A 14639-nucleotide genomic window follows, 5' to 3' on the forward strand; every position below is an offset into this window, starting at 1 on the left:
AAAAACCAACTTCTCTCTCTTCAGCCCCAGAGTATTTCAGGTGAAAGAAAGCTTTAAAACGGAATGAGTGCAGCGTGTGGTCCCGGTTGCTGGTCTGTAGTCCCAGCTACTCAGAAGGCTGAGGCAGGAAGATCAGTGGAACCCAGGGATTTGAGAGCCTGTTTTTCTCCCTGGTTTGTCATTTTCCAGTAAGGTCTCCAGGTGACTGATGTCTCCCTGCTTGTCCCTTTACCCTAGTGGCCTGGGGAAGGGCCGTGTTAAGCGCAGCCTTCAAACACGGCCCAGCCCTGCCCTCACCAGCCCCTCTGGGGAGGCTGGAGCCTCTGAAGAGTAAATGGCAGCTCTGACTTCATACTGGAGCGGACAGTGTGACCATATTCCTGCCCTGGTCCTCCCGCTGGACTTTGACTTTGGCTCCTGGATCATCTTCTGAAGCCTCAGTTTGTTCTGAAAAGGGAGGAGGTTGGAGTCCCTGCTCCCGAAGGGCTCTTCTACCCCTGAAGAGCCACCGCTGCCCTCGGAAGATTTGCCCTGAGCGTTCCTCTGTACAGCGTGAGAGGAGGAGGAGGGCATGGAACACCCTGCCAGTTCCCCGCAGCAAGGCTGCAGGCCTCACGTGGCTGAGCAGTCGTACCCTTCAGTAAAAGCAGAGCACAGGGCAGTGTGGCCTGCAGGTGCCAGCAGGCTCTCAGAGCCGACTTCTCCCCTTTGGGTTCCACACCCCATTCCAGTCTCCTCCTTGCAGGGTCCCGTGCAGCTGGCCTCTTGCTGCCCACTGCACGGCGCTGCCCCTCTGCCCCTACAGTTCCCTGGTAGACTCTGATGTAGCCTCACAGCGCTGGGCACTAACTGCCTGCTCACAAACGCCTTGCTTTCCACAGTGGCCCAGAGCCCAGCTCTGCCTCTGATGGCTCAGGAGTCATCTGCAGATGACTGTGTGTGGGCGAAGCATGCTCTGAGTAGGTCCCGTTCCCTCCGTGATCCTGGAGACCCGATTCTTTCAGCATAGGGAGGCCAGGGCTGCAGGGGCCTGTAGACTCTTCCCTCTCCACCTTTTTCTGGGGGAAGTAGGAAAGAGCTTCACCAAGGAATTCGTGAGGAAGGAAGGCTGAGAGGACGCTGCCCTTCCTCTTTTTCCTCCCTGCCTGAGGGCAAGATCACAGCCGGCTGAGTCATAAGCTCACCCTCCCACTGGGATCGGGTGAGCCTTGCTTCTTTCTAGCAGGCTCCTCTGCCTGAGTGGGAGTGGGTAAGAGGATGGGCGGAGTGCAGGCAGGAAGCTCCCCAGAGCGTAAGAACTGACAATACCCACGTCTGTGCATCGAGGTGGAGACGCCTGGTGGAGCCCCAGGTCCAGCCAGGTGAGAGGCCACGCGCATTTCTCAGTGGCCCTTGTCACCCCCGCCCCACACTGGCCCCAGCTGGAACATGAGTTCCAAGGGTGGCACCGCGGGGCCCACATCTGTGGGTCCCCAGAGCCCAGGCAAGCGAGAGGCACTGGGTGCCACGGAGCCACACAGGAGCTGCCTGGGGGAGGGACCCAGGGGGCCACACGGCACAGGGCTCAGAGCCAGGGCCAGGGGGGGAAGCCAGAGACAGAACAAGAAGAGGAAGAGACAAAGCGGGAAAGCAACAGAGAAGGAAAGAGAGAGAGAGAGAAAGAGGAGATGCATCAATAAGAGAGAGAGAGATCGGCAAGTGAGACACGGACAAGGGGAGGAAGAGGGAAAAACAGGAGGGAAAGAAGGGAGGGGGCAAGAAGGAGACAGAAGAAGACAGATAGGTATGATGACAGATGAGGAGGACCGTACATGGGTGGCCGGGCATGGAGTGACAGCCTGCCCTTATGGAACCCCTTTCTTGTGAGGTCAAGGAGGAGGTAGTGGGCCCAGGTGTCCAATGCTGATTGAGTGGCCTGACCTCTCAGAGGACCCAGGACAGCTGTGGCTCTCTGCCTGGCACCCAGCGGTTCCCCAGGACTGACCCCCATCAGTGTGCCTGCCCCGCCCACCCAGCCCCATCCTCCCCGTGGCCCTGCCTGAACTGCGGCCCTGGTGCCTGCTTCCCTCCAGATCTCTCATGTTCACTCTGCCCCAGAGCTCTGGATACCCCCTGACCAGAGATGGGGTGGCTGCCAAGGCCCGGGCATGGTGGGGGAAAGTGGCAGAAGGAGGCAGTAGCCAGAGAGGGTGGGATCTGCTCAACGGAGCGCAACGGCCTCGTTTCCAGCCCTCTGCTGCTCAGGTGACATGCAGCAGGCGTGGACACTCATGTGCTCAGGGCTGCAGCTAAAAGCTCCAGTAATGAGCAAAAGGCCCGAGACCAAGGGCTGGCCAGGAGGAGCAGCCAGGCGGAAGCACAGCTTGCAGAACAGGAAGCACCGGATGAACTCAGACTGGCCAAGGGGTGGGGCCCCAGGGAGGACCTCCGGGCGGTGGAGCAGGTGCCGGCTCTAACCCCGCATCTTCCAGCAAGTGTTCTGAGGACCTTGCGCGAGAGTCGCAGTTTGTTAAAATGCAGGTCCCTGGACCCCACCCCAGAGCCAGGGAATTAGAACCTGCGGGGCAAGGCCTGGGGTCTGCATTCTCTACCAGCTCTTCAGGAGATGCTTGGAATGAGCCAAGGCTAAGAGGGGGTTTGGCCACTGGATGCTTTTAAAATGTGAGTCTCATAGCCCTGGCAGCAGCCTTTCGAGCACACGGGTCCTCATCCGGCTGCTGGAGCTGCTTTGTGGCGGGCACTGAGGTACGACCCACACAGGCCCATCCCCTTCCCTGACATCTTCCATGCCGTGACACCATGGGTGTTAGTGGTGACGGCAGGTGCAGTCCTGGGTTTCTCGGGTCCTGGGGAAAACTCAGCATTTCCTGGTTCCTCCTCCCCCGGGGAGGGAAAGAGACTGTGCTGAGCAGTGTGCTTGTCCATGAGGCCAGGTACGACTCTTGTGGAGTTGGAGGTCACACTAGGTGACCTCCTAGACCTCCGCCCTAACTTTGAAGTTCTCTGACTTGGGCCTGGGAGCTCGGAGAGACTGCAGCCCCACTCTGAAGGCTCCGTGGGCAGGGTACACAGCCCCCTCCCTGCTCAGACCTGCATCTCACCACCCCGCTGCACCTTCACACGCCTCCCGGGACCATGATGCACCTTCCTGGTGCAGCCCGTGTTCCCCTGGGAAGGAAACTGCAATGGGGACTATCTCCTCTCTCAGCAAGCCTGCTCGGGTGGCCTGTGACATCCATGGTCTCTGGCACCCTGGAACCACCCACCGCCCATGTCTCTCCCAGCCAGCTGTTTTACCCTCCCTCAGTATAAGGTCCAGCCGACACCTTGACATCTGCTCCTCCCCCTCTGGTCCTCCTCTTTCCTGATGTTTTGTTTCGTAGTACCCAACAGCGCTCCCCCTTCATCTTCCCTTGTCACCCTGCGGTCCCTGGGTGGAGCAGAGCATTGACAGTTCACCACGTCCTGCTACAGTGTCCTCTCTCCTTGCTGATCACTGCCCATTTCCAATAAGTTGCATAATCGGTCAGTTGTATAACCAGGAAGTTATATAATCACCCCCCTTCACAGGAAGCAAAACTGAGACCACATGGGGGCTTGCCCGGCACTCCCACACTGAGGAAGGGCAGACTTTTGAGGTCCAGGTTGTGGGAAGCCTCCTTCCCCGCTGAGCCCTCTCTACTGCAAGCTGGGATAGGGACACAGGGTGGTACGGATCCGAACACTGACTCCGGTTTACTGGGTATTGTTCTCAGAGCTTCACTAAGTATGCAGTGAGATCACTGTCCCCTGCCCGAGCAACGTGAACCATTACCGGTCATTTTATTATACAGGCAGAAACTTAAGAGCTGTGGGCCAGCTTGGCCCCGTCTCCCACTGCCCACAGCTCTCTCGCTCGCTGGGGGCTGCTCCTTCCCCTAGATGTGTGGTAGTAGACCGAGAGGGTCTTGGGGGACAGCTGGGTACAATCTCAGAGGTGCCACATGTCATATGGGTGTGTCAGGAGCTACCTGCCTGTCGCCAATCAGCAGGGAGCCTGCGGTCCCCTTGCTGGTCAGACCTGGGCAACCAGCTCACAGCAGGACCCACAGGCCTGACCTGCTGCCTTCCCCTTCCAGGGCCTCCTCTGACCTCTGGCAGTGGCTGGATGCTTGGCTTGCTTTCCACAAACACGTCCCGTGAGGCTCCTGAGTGCGAGGCAGGGCTAGGGACTTGCTGTAAGGAACAAGGAGTGCAAGCTCTGTCTCTGTCCTAGGGAGGACACAGACGCTAAATGCAGAGTCAAAAATAGATCTTTATAATTCTGACAACTTCCATATAGAGAAAGGTCAGGGTTCCGGGAGAGGACAAAGGACATACATTTTATATTGCTGTATCCATGAAGCCTTCTCTAGGGACAGGACATTTCAGCTGACATCTCAAAGATGAACAGCACTGACCATGGGAAGGGGAAGCATCAGGGGGAGCTTTCAGATGTGCCAGGATAGGGAAGACCCATATGCAAAGGCCCTGTGGTAGGAAAGAAAGTCCAAGGTTGCACTGCAGACCCAGAGGGAGAATGGAGAACAGAGAGGCCTGGGAGGTGGGCAGAGGCTTGACCTGCCCGAGCTGTGGGGGTTATGAGGACTGCAGTTGATGTGCAGTGGGATACAAGGGCCTGATGTGATCACATCAGAGGAGTGAGGTGATCTAGGAGTGATGGATGAAGGGGAAAGATCAGAGAACAGGAGTTAGCAGGCCAGTCAGATGCCACGACAGGGCCCCAAGCTGTAGGCAGTGGTGCTGGGCTGGAGTTAGGGACCAGCTGAATCCATGCCTTGTGCTATGGCTTAGAGGAGGAGCTGGTGGGCTAGGTGAGGAGGGAGTGCAGGGAGTGAGGGAAGGAGGGGTCCGCGATGAGTTCCACAGGTGGGCTGAACCGGCCTGATCTTTATGATGAACATGGTACGGGGAGGACACAGCTGCTGGAGGCAGGGTTGAGACTCCTGTTTTAGACACACTGAGGTGTCGTCTCATATAGTTACAATTTCTTCCTCTCTACTAAATTGTTCTTAGGGACACCCAAGTTGGTGTCTTACAGTTCGCAAATTAAAGTTTCACCCTGACCTGCTATCACTTGCTAGTCACTACCCCTTTCCCTCTTCCCCTTCGGAGCTAAATTTCTAGAAAACAGCCCTTCTCAGGCTCCTCACTTTCATTCACTTTTCATCCTCTCCAGTCAAGCGTCCATCCTCAGCACTCGGAGTATTCCATTAAAAATTCTCCTGTCCGGGGGCGTGGTGGCACACCTGTAACCCCATACTCGTGGCAGGAGGATCGCTGGGAGTTCAAGGCCACCCCGGACTACGTAGTAAGTTCAAGACCAGCCTGAATTACACAGTGAGACCTTGTCTCAAAAAAAATTTCTCTTATCAAGGCTGCCACTGGCTACCATATTGCCAATGCAAATGGACCCCCTCTGTCCCTGTCCCACCAGCCGCTTGGCAGCCCCGTCCCTCCCTGCTTGACTCTTACCTCCCCGGAGGGTCCTCTCCTCTTTGGCAGGTCCCTTCTCATCTGATTTCTCACTTAGGGTGGTCCAGGCCCCTTCCTCCTCTTAACAAGCTCTCTCTAGGTGGCTTTATCCATGCCAGTGGTTCTAACTGCCACCTGCAAGTTTACAACTCTTCTTAGACGCTAACTACTTGTTTTTCTTCTCAGTTGATCTACGTTGTTAATAAAAGGCCTTTTCAGGCTTGAGGGTGTAGCTCAGTGGTAGAGCACTTGTCTAGCATTCACAAGGCCCTCAATTCCATCCTCAGTGCCGAATAAAAAATTAAAAGACCCTATCCAATAGTGCTGGTACCAAGCGCGGAGGGTCTGTGTCAACCTCAGCTCCATGCATTTGATTAAATTTGACCAGTACACTTCTGAGTTCTGAGGGACTGGGTGCACCTGGGATGCTCCGATCTGAATGTCATTGCTGGGTGATAGTCACAAGAACGTACAGCATGCTGGCATCTCTCGCAGGCAAGTCAGGCTGCACATCCTGTGTTTTACCTGATATTTAACAGTTTGACTTGCTTGAGTACATAGTTGACGGTGCTGTTTGATAAATTCTGCCGATGAAATGTTCCCAAAGCCAGCATCTCTCTCTTCTTAAAATGAAAACACATGCAAATGTATTTGGTATCATTTGTACCAGCGTAGCGAGCCTGAAGCACAAACATATACAGACGCGAAGACCGAGTGGCCCCGGCTCTCGCCGGCTCCGGAGGCTGCGCTGTGACAGCGCCCCTCTCAAAGGCTCTGTGCTCTGCCTGCCTCTCCCCTTCTGGTGGCCAATGCATGACTCAGACTCTCATCCTTGACCACCACCACTGTTAACGCAGTCCCCTCCCTACCTCCCAACCAGCTTCCAGAATAATCCACCCGGACTCTCGCTTGGCTCATGTTGCTACAAGGCCTTCCCACATCCCGATCACGAAAGCCCAGCTCTCAGCAAAGCCGTCCAGGCTCTGTTGGTGCCCAGCTTCTCCCGCCCCTTTCCCATGGTGGCTCCCTCCTGGCAGTGTCTACACCTTGCACCCGCTGTTCTTTATTCCTCTCTCCCAATCCTAGCCTCACAAGTCCTTGTCTAGCCTCCCTCCACCTCCACTGTAGCTTGGACCTGCCTTCTGTGAACGCTTGTTCTTCTCTCTCTGGGTCAGAACACGCCACGCCCTAGCCTGTCTCCTCCACGTGGCTCTGAGCACTGTCAGGGTAGGGCAGTTCTTCTCATCTCTGCGTCTCTGGTGCGTATGTGAACTCAACAAATGCTTCATGGGGTGAATGAGTGAGTGAGTGAAAAAGCAATTGAACAAACAAGTAGAACCTGGGCATGTGGTCAGCTGCACAAGGCCTCACAGCGACCTGTGCTTTGAGAATCCTGTGCAGCGACCCAGGATTGGCCTGCTTTGGCAAGATCACCTGGAACTGACCCTGGGTCTGGAAATAGCCGCCCTGAAGATTCCAGACAGTGGCAGTGAGGCGGCACGGGGCACATTGCTTCCTGCTTCCTTCAGCTGCATTTGCCAGCGAGAGATGGAAACCAGGCAAACTGGCCCTGGCTAGACCTGTGTCCAAGCGGCCCGTCTGGACCTGTCTCAAGAGGTGCTGCGGATCTGTTGGTGGATCACAGGTTGGTGCAGGTTGTGCTCAGGCTTCTCTCCTTCCTGTGAGTATCTGCAGCTGCTACAGCAAATATCTCACAAGGGCCGGTGAAACAGAAGCACATATGCTCCTGCATCTGCACAAACGGGTACGATCTTGCATCAAATTGCTTGTTAACACTGATCTCTGCGTGGAATTAGTTTGTGTTGCAGGGAAATGAAGCATCCTCTGTGACTGATCAAAATGAATTTTGTGATCTCAATTTTTTCTTTGTGTGTGTGTGTGTGTGCATGCGTGCAAGACAGTATCTGGCAGACAAAAGAGCTGGTTGTGATCTGAAAATAGGTGATGGCATCAGCTGAAAGTTTTAATTGGCCAGAAGAGATGGCAAAGATCTAGAAGGTGAGGCCCCAGCTGAGTTCTGGGGAGAAGTGTATAGCTGTGCTGCAGGAGGAGGCTGCCCTGTGATGTAGGAACTGCATTCTTTGCATTCTTGGTTAAAAGATTTAATTAAAAATATCCCCATCCACCAGGGCATTATTTTTGTTACCTGGAACTCATAGCATACTCTACAAGGTCAAGACCTTTTTGGAAAAGGCAATGGTGCTAAGGCACTAGAGCAGGAGGAAGCTGACTGGGGAGTGCGGGCACTGCTGGTGTCCTGGTGACGACGTAAGAGCAAAGAAAGTCTCCTTTGAGGGGACCTTGGGAATGATGGTTGCCAATCACATCCTGAGGACCCAGGAATCGAAGGAACATGGTTTCAATTCCCCTACAGATGAGTTTCCTTTGCAGTACTCGCCAGCACCCCATGGTCAGCAGTTTTCACACTTTAGATGCCTGGGAATTGTCCTAAGGGCTTATCGGCTCCTTATCAGACTGCTGGGACTCAACTCACTGGGCCTGGAGCAGAGATGGAGAATTTGCAGCCTAGTACACGTCCCGGTGATGGTGCTGCTGCCGGCTGGGGACTACTCTAGCAGACGCAAGACTCTACGGCAGGACGAGCTTTGCGGCTTGTATCCACCCTCTAGTTCTTCAGTTCAAGCCAGTGAGCCTTTCTGTGCCTCCCTCACCTACAGAAAGGAGATGATGTCTATTATATGCAGTGGGTCAGGCTGGCTTGAGTTTTAAGAAGAGAATGTGTACCCAGTTCCAGCGTACAACAGGGCTCAGTAAGTGACGTTTCGGTCTGGGCTAATAATGTGTCAAGCGAGCAGGTGGATTTGAAGTCCCCTCTGGCTCAGGTGTTAGACACAGCTCTCCTTTACCACAATCAATCGTGCCTAAAATTATGCGATTAGATAGTCATCCATTGGCCCTTTAATATACACAGACAGCAGAGAGTGGGAATTGATCTGGTTCAGACCTTTTGGGATTCATGAATCAGTTTCTTTTTACCCAGCTGAGAGGATCAAAAGTATAGCAAGTAAAGCAGAGTTGAAGGATGGGATACTACTGATTCCGCTTCATTTCTTCAATTTCTCTGCCTCCAGTTGGGCATTGGTCATTTTTTCTCTCTGGCCTTCATTTTCTGCCTGGTAAACGAGAGGTCTGGACTTGCGAACCGCCCAAGGAGTCTCTCGGTGCTGTGACGGGCAAGTGGACTGACAAGGATCCTAAGTGCACGCAGATCACATTTCTCGGAATGAAGTGCAGATGCTGGGTGCTTAAGGGTTCGTTCTGCCTGAGCAGATCTAAGCCATCAGTGAGCGCTGTGACTGTGGGTAAGCTACCTAACCTGTCTGTTCCTCAGCTCCTTTATCTACAGAAATGAATAGTACTCACAGAGCTGCTGCACAGACAGAATGAGTGAGGTTTTGTACGTGAGGTCCCTGGAGCAATGCCTGCTGGCACGCAGTTGATGTGAATTGTCATTATTAGATATTAGAGCTGGCTCTCTCACCATTAGCTCTGTGGGAAAACGTCAGAGCAAGGTGACTCCCTGAAAGCCAGTCCTAGAAGTCGCTCTTCAGAGAGTAGTCAGTTGGAGCCACAACTGATGTCTCACAGGGACTGAGAGACTTCTCCAGAGCTGAGGCCTGAGTAATCAGGACGAGGTGGGTGGTAGGTCATTTGTGTGCAAAACTCCAGTTTCCATGTTAAAGCGACCATGTCAAAAGGACTGTCAACTAGGGAATTATTCACCCCATACTTGATCCCAAGATTTCCACACATAGGGGCAAGGGAACTCTCAATGCTTATGACCATTTACTGTTCAGAAGAGTCCTTGTCCACCTGTGGTATAGGGAGACATGTCAATGTGGGAACTTGGAAAGGTGAAAGATTAAGGCCATAATGCCAAAGATGCCACTTTTCTGCAGGGTACAGTGCCAAGGATGGAACCCGCGGCCTTGCACATGCTAGGCAAGAGCTATACCATGGAGCTATACATCCAGCCCCCCGATCAAGATGCCACTTTTTAAAAATACACTCTCCTTCCATCCCACTGGGTAGTAGCAGGGTAAAGTTTTCAAAGCAGTGGAAATAATATAAATTCTATGCTTGCTTATCCCAGGCCTCTTTTAACTTTCCTCCATACCCACCAGGGTGTACCTGGGTCCAGCCTCCTCTCCCCTTCCTCATGGGAATCCTTGGGAAAAAGGTACCTGTCCTAAGATTACATATAGCACAGTGGGCAGGATGTTCTCGAATAATTTCTTCCTAGTGATGAAAGGCTAGAGCCTTCCAGACTGCTGAGTTTGACAGACAATCTGTCTTCATCTCAAAATGTCCCTTAAGAAGAACAATCTGTTACACTCTGGCCAACACATTTCGATGGAAATGAAATAATGAAATCTGACCCAGACGTCAAACTTTGTGTCTTGGGATTTCACGAAGGACAGAGTGGATACACCAAGGAAGGGACATCCAGAAAACTTACTGCTGGCAGATCAACCCCAAAGCTGCTCTTGGTGCATTTTTGTGGAAATGATAGATACTGATGCCCTCCTCGTGTATGTGATTCACATCGGAAAGAATCATCCAGGCTGGAAAAGAGATCGCTGACAGCCAGCACGGAACACTCCCCATCCGCCAGCCTTCAAACCTGCTCAAGCGTATGTTTTGGGAAGGAACTAGAGCACAGCCAAATTTGCCAGCCATGTGGAAAGGTGAAGGGGGTGCTTCCGCCCCCGAGGATGCCGAGCTGGCTGCTCTCTGGCTCCCAGGTCTGGATCTGGCGGGAGGGGGGGGGTTGTCTCTCCTCAGCAAAGAGAGAGGGTATCCTCGGGGTCAGGGTGGTCCGCAGAATGAGCTGCCTCCTCCCTCAGAAAACCCTCAGCAGGTTGTTCTCCGGTGAGCAGATCTGACTCCAAATCAGACCTGGGACGTTCAAGGTCTCCCTGTGTTGAGGTTTCTAATGTCTCAAGATTTCCAGAGGGAAAGATAGTAACAGAAACAGCTACTAGTTATAGAGAACTTCCTAAGGGCCAGGCAGTGAGTCAATCTCTTCACACACATTTAAAACACTTAATTCACAGAAGACGGGCGCTATCATTGCCTTTTCACAAATGTGGACCCTGAGGGTGATTTCGCCTTTAAAAGCAAATGAACAACCCTCGGCAGGTAAGCCCTGCACTGGGCATGGCCCTTTGAGCCCTGGATGTCTTGTATTCTTATTTGAAAAAAATCTGATGGAAAACATTCCTTCTTGGAATGTGTCTCCTGTAGAACTAAGGCCCAAAAGGGTAGCGATGTCAGCTTCCAAGTGCGTGGAGGCCCCAACTGCGAAAGCAAATGTCAGGGCACTGTGATGCACAGGCTCGGGTCTGCAGCAGCGGCAGGTTCTGTCCCAGCCCCGTCTTCCCTTGGCCCCGCAGCACTGGAGTGGTCCCTCCACGCCTTCCCCTTCAGGAGGGGCTGCAACTCCATCCTTATCTGGCTGCTTCTCTGGCCCCTGTGGCTTGGGCTGTCTCTGTCTCCCAGGGGATGGCTGACTTATGTCCTTTTATTTGCAGGCAGCGTTATACAGAATGGATGTGACTGGCTGAATGTCACCAGGCGGGGCCAGGGGAGTCGTGAAGAATCCAAATGAACCCTTCCGGACCTGGGCAAATGGCCCTGGGAAGGTTACAGTGTGCGTTTCTCTGGGGGGAACAGGGAAGAGACAGCAGACCCTGACAGTTCCACATGGGTGGCTGAAGCCTATTCTGGCTCTGCTTCCTTCTGCTTCTGCGCATCTTCCTGTACGTCCACTCTCACACAGGCTAGGTGGCCACGAACTTGGGGGAGAAGGGCTGCATCAGTGTCAGAATTGTGGTCCGGTCCTGACGCCCGGACGTCAGAGGAGGCCTGTGATCTCTTTGCTTCTTTCCTATGTTCCTTCCTCCTCTCTCTCCATGGATGTCCAGGCCCGTGCTCCTGTTCTCACATATACCCGTAAGATGCTCAGCCCAGCCCTACTCTCAGCATGTGGTAGGCACTCTGTGTTTGTCCAGTGAATAATAAACAGTCATCTCATTTTCCTCAGTACAGGTCTGGAGTCTTAGGGTTTCTCGGGGATGCTGTGGGAAGATGACAAAGCCTGGCCTCAACGTTTAGGCCGGACGATTCTCCATGACCGCAGCCAGTGAGTGACAATGCACTAAGAGAGGACATAGATTCACAGGACTTGGAGGGACTCTGAGATCATACTGCCCAACTCTCATTTCCCAGACAAGGAAGCTGAGGCCTAGACAGAAGAGACTTGCCAGAGCTATTCAGTATGTAGATCCTAGGAGGGGGGCCAGGTTTTAACCCTCACCCAGCCATTTCTCCTGTTTCCTGCCTTCTCACTGGAAAAGGTTACCACAGCAGAGTCCAGCTCACCCAGTCCCACCCACCTGGAGCCTGAGCAGCCTCAGCCGCCGGCCCAGCCCAGCTCCACCACCCCCAGCACAGGTCCCCAGTCTGAGTCTGCAGCCGGCTGCCCCCACACCCACTCCCTGGCCAGCTTGCTCCTGGCTGTCTTGGTCTCCCCCACACTCAGTCTCCCAGGGAGGATGGCAATTAGTTTTCCTGGCGCTGCTCAGCCTGAACTCGGCTGGCAAAAAAACTCTGTGTTCCCCACACACCAGATCAGTGTGGGCCTGGCACGTTAGAACGCAGGAACCGGCCACATGGGGGCGGGGGACAACAGAAGGGAACAGTACGAGCAGGTGGGGGCAGCAGGGCCACTCTTGTCCCTGGAGCAGAGAGACGTAGGGTCACCTGGGGGTGTGGGCAGTTGGGAAGAACGAAGTGAGTGGAATGGGAGAGGCAAAGGCATGGAAAGCGGGCAGAGATGGAGGGGCGAGTGTGGAAAGAGGAAAAATTCAGTCATTTTCTTCTCTGTTCCTGGCTATGTGCCAGACTCCTGCATCATCCCCTCAGGGCACCCCTACAGGGTGGAGGGTGGAGGTGGAGAGATACAGAGGAGAGAAGGGAGATGAGAGGTAGAAGGGTGAACAGGGAATGTTGAGGATTTACCAGTTTGATTTCCATCTCCCGGCATTTGGCACGTCTGATCAGTCTCCAGTTCCCACAGAGTCAGAAGTAGGAACTTCGCACCGCTAACGGCCTCTAGGGATTTGGAGGTCCCCCTAAGCCCTGGCTTTCCCACCTGAACTCAGACAGCCACTCATCCTTGAACTCAGGAATGTGACAGGGTCTGTCTCCTGGAGAGCTCAGCTCCGGCTGACCGTGAGCCATGCCTGTCCCTGCATACACACGGGATGCCCAGCTCCATTCTGAGAAGACAACTAGACCACCCTTCACAATAATCTTCCTTCTCCACTTCACAGGTGTGGACACAGAGAGAGCAGGGGCCTGTCCCCTTGGTGACACAGCGCCCAAACTGCTCTGTGAATGAGGGACCTATCTCTTAGCTCCCACCCAGGTGCCACAACTGGCCAGAAGAAGCCCTGGCCCTCTCTCAGCAAGGCCTTGGTGCTCCGGGGGCAGATAGCAAAGGAAACACTTCTACTGATTGTTTCCAGAAAGGAACAGTGTTGAGAAATGGGGGAGGACCATTCCCGATAGTAGGGACCTTTAGGTGCAAGGGAAGTGAGCCTAGTCGTCCAAGTGGAAGAAAGCACACTGGGGAGTGGCAGGGCCAGGTCGCCTTCCAGGCGTTACCATCTTTTCCAGGGGGGTAGAGCCATGCTACTCGGCGGAAGGAGCCAGCGTGAAGACAGTTTTGTTTGCTGCAATGTCGTTAGTCGATTTATCTTTATAGAAACACTGTGTTTTCTTGTTCTAAGAACCTTCAGTACAGCCCCTTCTTTTTGCCTTCATGTTTTGCCTCCACCAGTGTGAGAATGAGCCTGGGGTCGGGTTCTAGGGAGTGGGCAGGTGGGCAGGAGGGAGTTGATTGGGACCTTGCACTGACACAGCCTTCTACATTTTTGGCTCTTTCTCTTGTCCTGGCTGGTGGCGGGGTGGACTTTTTGTCTCCTTCGATAGAAAGCACCCTGATGCCTGGAAAGGCGCCTGGCCCCAGTGCCCTTAATGAATGAGCCCCCAATGGAGACAACGCCTCAGTCCAGTGGGGACGATTGGCTAAATATCACGTCACTCCGGCCCGCCCACTCCGGCAGCCAATCAGGAAGCTGCCAGGGCGGGAGCGCCGATTTCGCGCGGGGAAATCGCGGAGCCTTTGGAGGTGCTGGCTGAGGTGTCGGGATCCTGGGCAGGTGGGGTGGGAATGAGGGAGCGTGGGGCGCCCGGAGCGCGGGGCACTCACTCCAGCACGTCGCGGTTGAACTGCTTCTTGCTGTTGCCCAGGAACTCTCCGACCATCTGGCGGCTGAGGCCCTTGCGCTGGAGGAGGAAATGCGCCACGCCGATGGGCGTGTCAGGGATGAAGCCGCGCGAGATCAGGAACTGGATGCCCTTGTCCGGGTTTCTGGGGAGGAGGGTGCGCAGGGACAAGTAGTAATGAGCTAAGACCTCCGGGACTTCTGTCCACCGCGTCTTCCAGCCATGAAACCCATAAAAGAGCCTAGAGGTCCTTGGAGTCCTAGTTCCCAGGACTCCTACCATGCAGACGCCCCCCTGGCAGTACCTCTCACCCCAACCTCCTCCCACCGAGAATGGGCAGGGGGCTGGGGTGCCTGGTACAGCAAAGAGGATTCCAGAGCAGGTGAGGAGGAGTGGCCCTGTGCCCCTGCCTTGCTCCCCCTGGGTCTTGCCTTGAGGTCTCCAGGTTTGCCAAGGAGGCCCTGCTCTCTGCCTGTGTCCTGAGGTCGTTATCAGGTGCCTGCGCCCTGGAGCCTGGAGAGAGTGTGAGGGAGATGGACGCGAGTTTCCTTGCTATGAACTCCCTTTCCTTCTGCATGGAGGACACAGGGATCCTGCTGTCCAGGATCCCCTATCCAGGCGTGAGTCTGTCTCTGTGGGTGTGGGGACTGTATCCTAAGTACACCTGTGTGCAGACTCGTGCAGCTCCCTGAGCTGTATCTTACTGGGTCCAGCGAAGATCGGTAAAGAGATTGAGGGTCAGCGTTCCCAAGCTTTGATAGCACTCTGACCTTTTTGGGACACCCAAG

The 14639-nt window shown here is 54.3% G+C and overlaps 1 protein-coding gene and 1 long non-coding RNA gene across 2 annotated transcripts in view; one reads left to right on the plus strand and one right to left on the minus strand.

Moving 5' to 3' along the window:
* The window catches only part of Iqsec3 (IQ motif and Sec7 domain 3), a 101174-nt gene that overhangs the window by 23080 nt on the left and 63455 nt on the right, over positions 1 to 14639 (minus strand). Inside the window, exon 5 of the mRNA XM_013520013.1 lies at positions 13832 to 13996. Within this exon, the coding sequence (XP_013375467.1) occupies positions 13832 to 13996 (165 nt within the window). The remainder of the gene's footprint in view (positions 1 to 13831; positions 13997 to 14639) is intronic.
* LOC106149835 lies at positions 1256 to 11602 on the plus strand. The gene is made up of 3 exons (XR_001236264.1): positions 1256 to 1361; positions 6904 to 7279; positions 11091 to 11602. It is a non-coding gene; the product is annotated as an uncharacterized LOC106149835 (long non-coding RNA).

Source organism: Chinchilla lanigera, unplaced genomic scaffold (assembly GCF_000276665.1).
Source record: "Chinchilla lanigera isolate Chin_1 unplaced genomic scaffold, ChiLan1.0 scaffold00053, whole genome shotgun sequence".
NCBI lineage: Eukaryota > Metazoa > Chordata > Mammalia > Rodentia > Chinchillidae > Chinchilla > Chinchilla lanigera.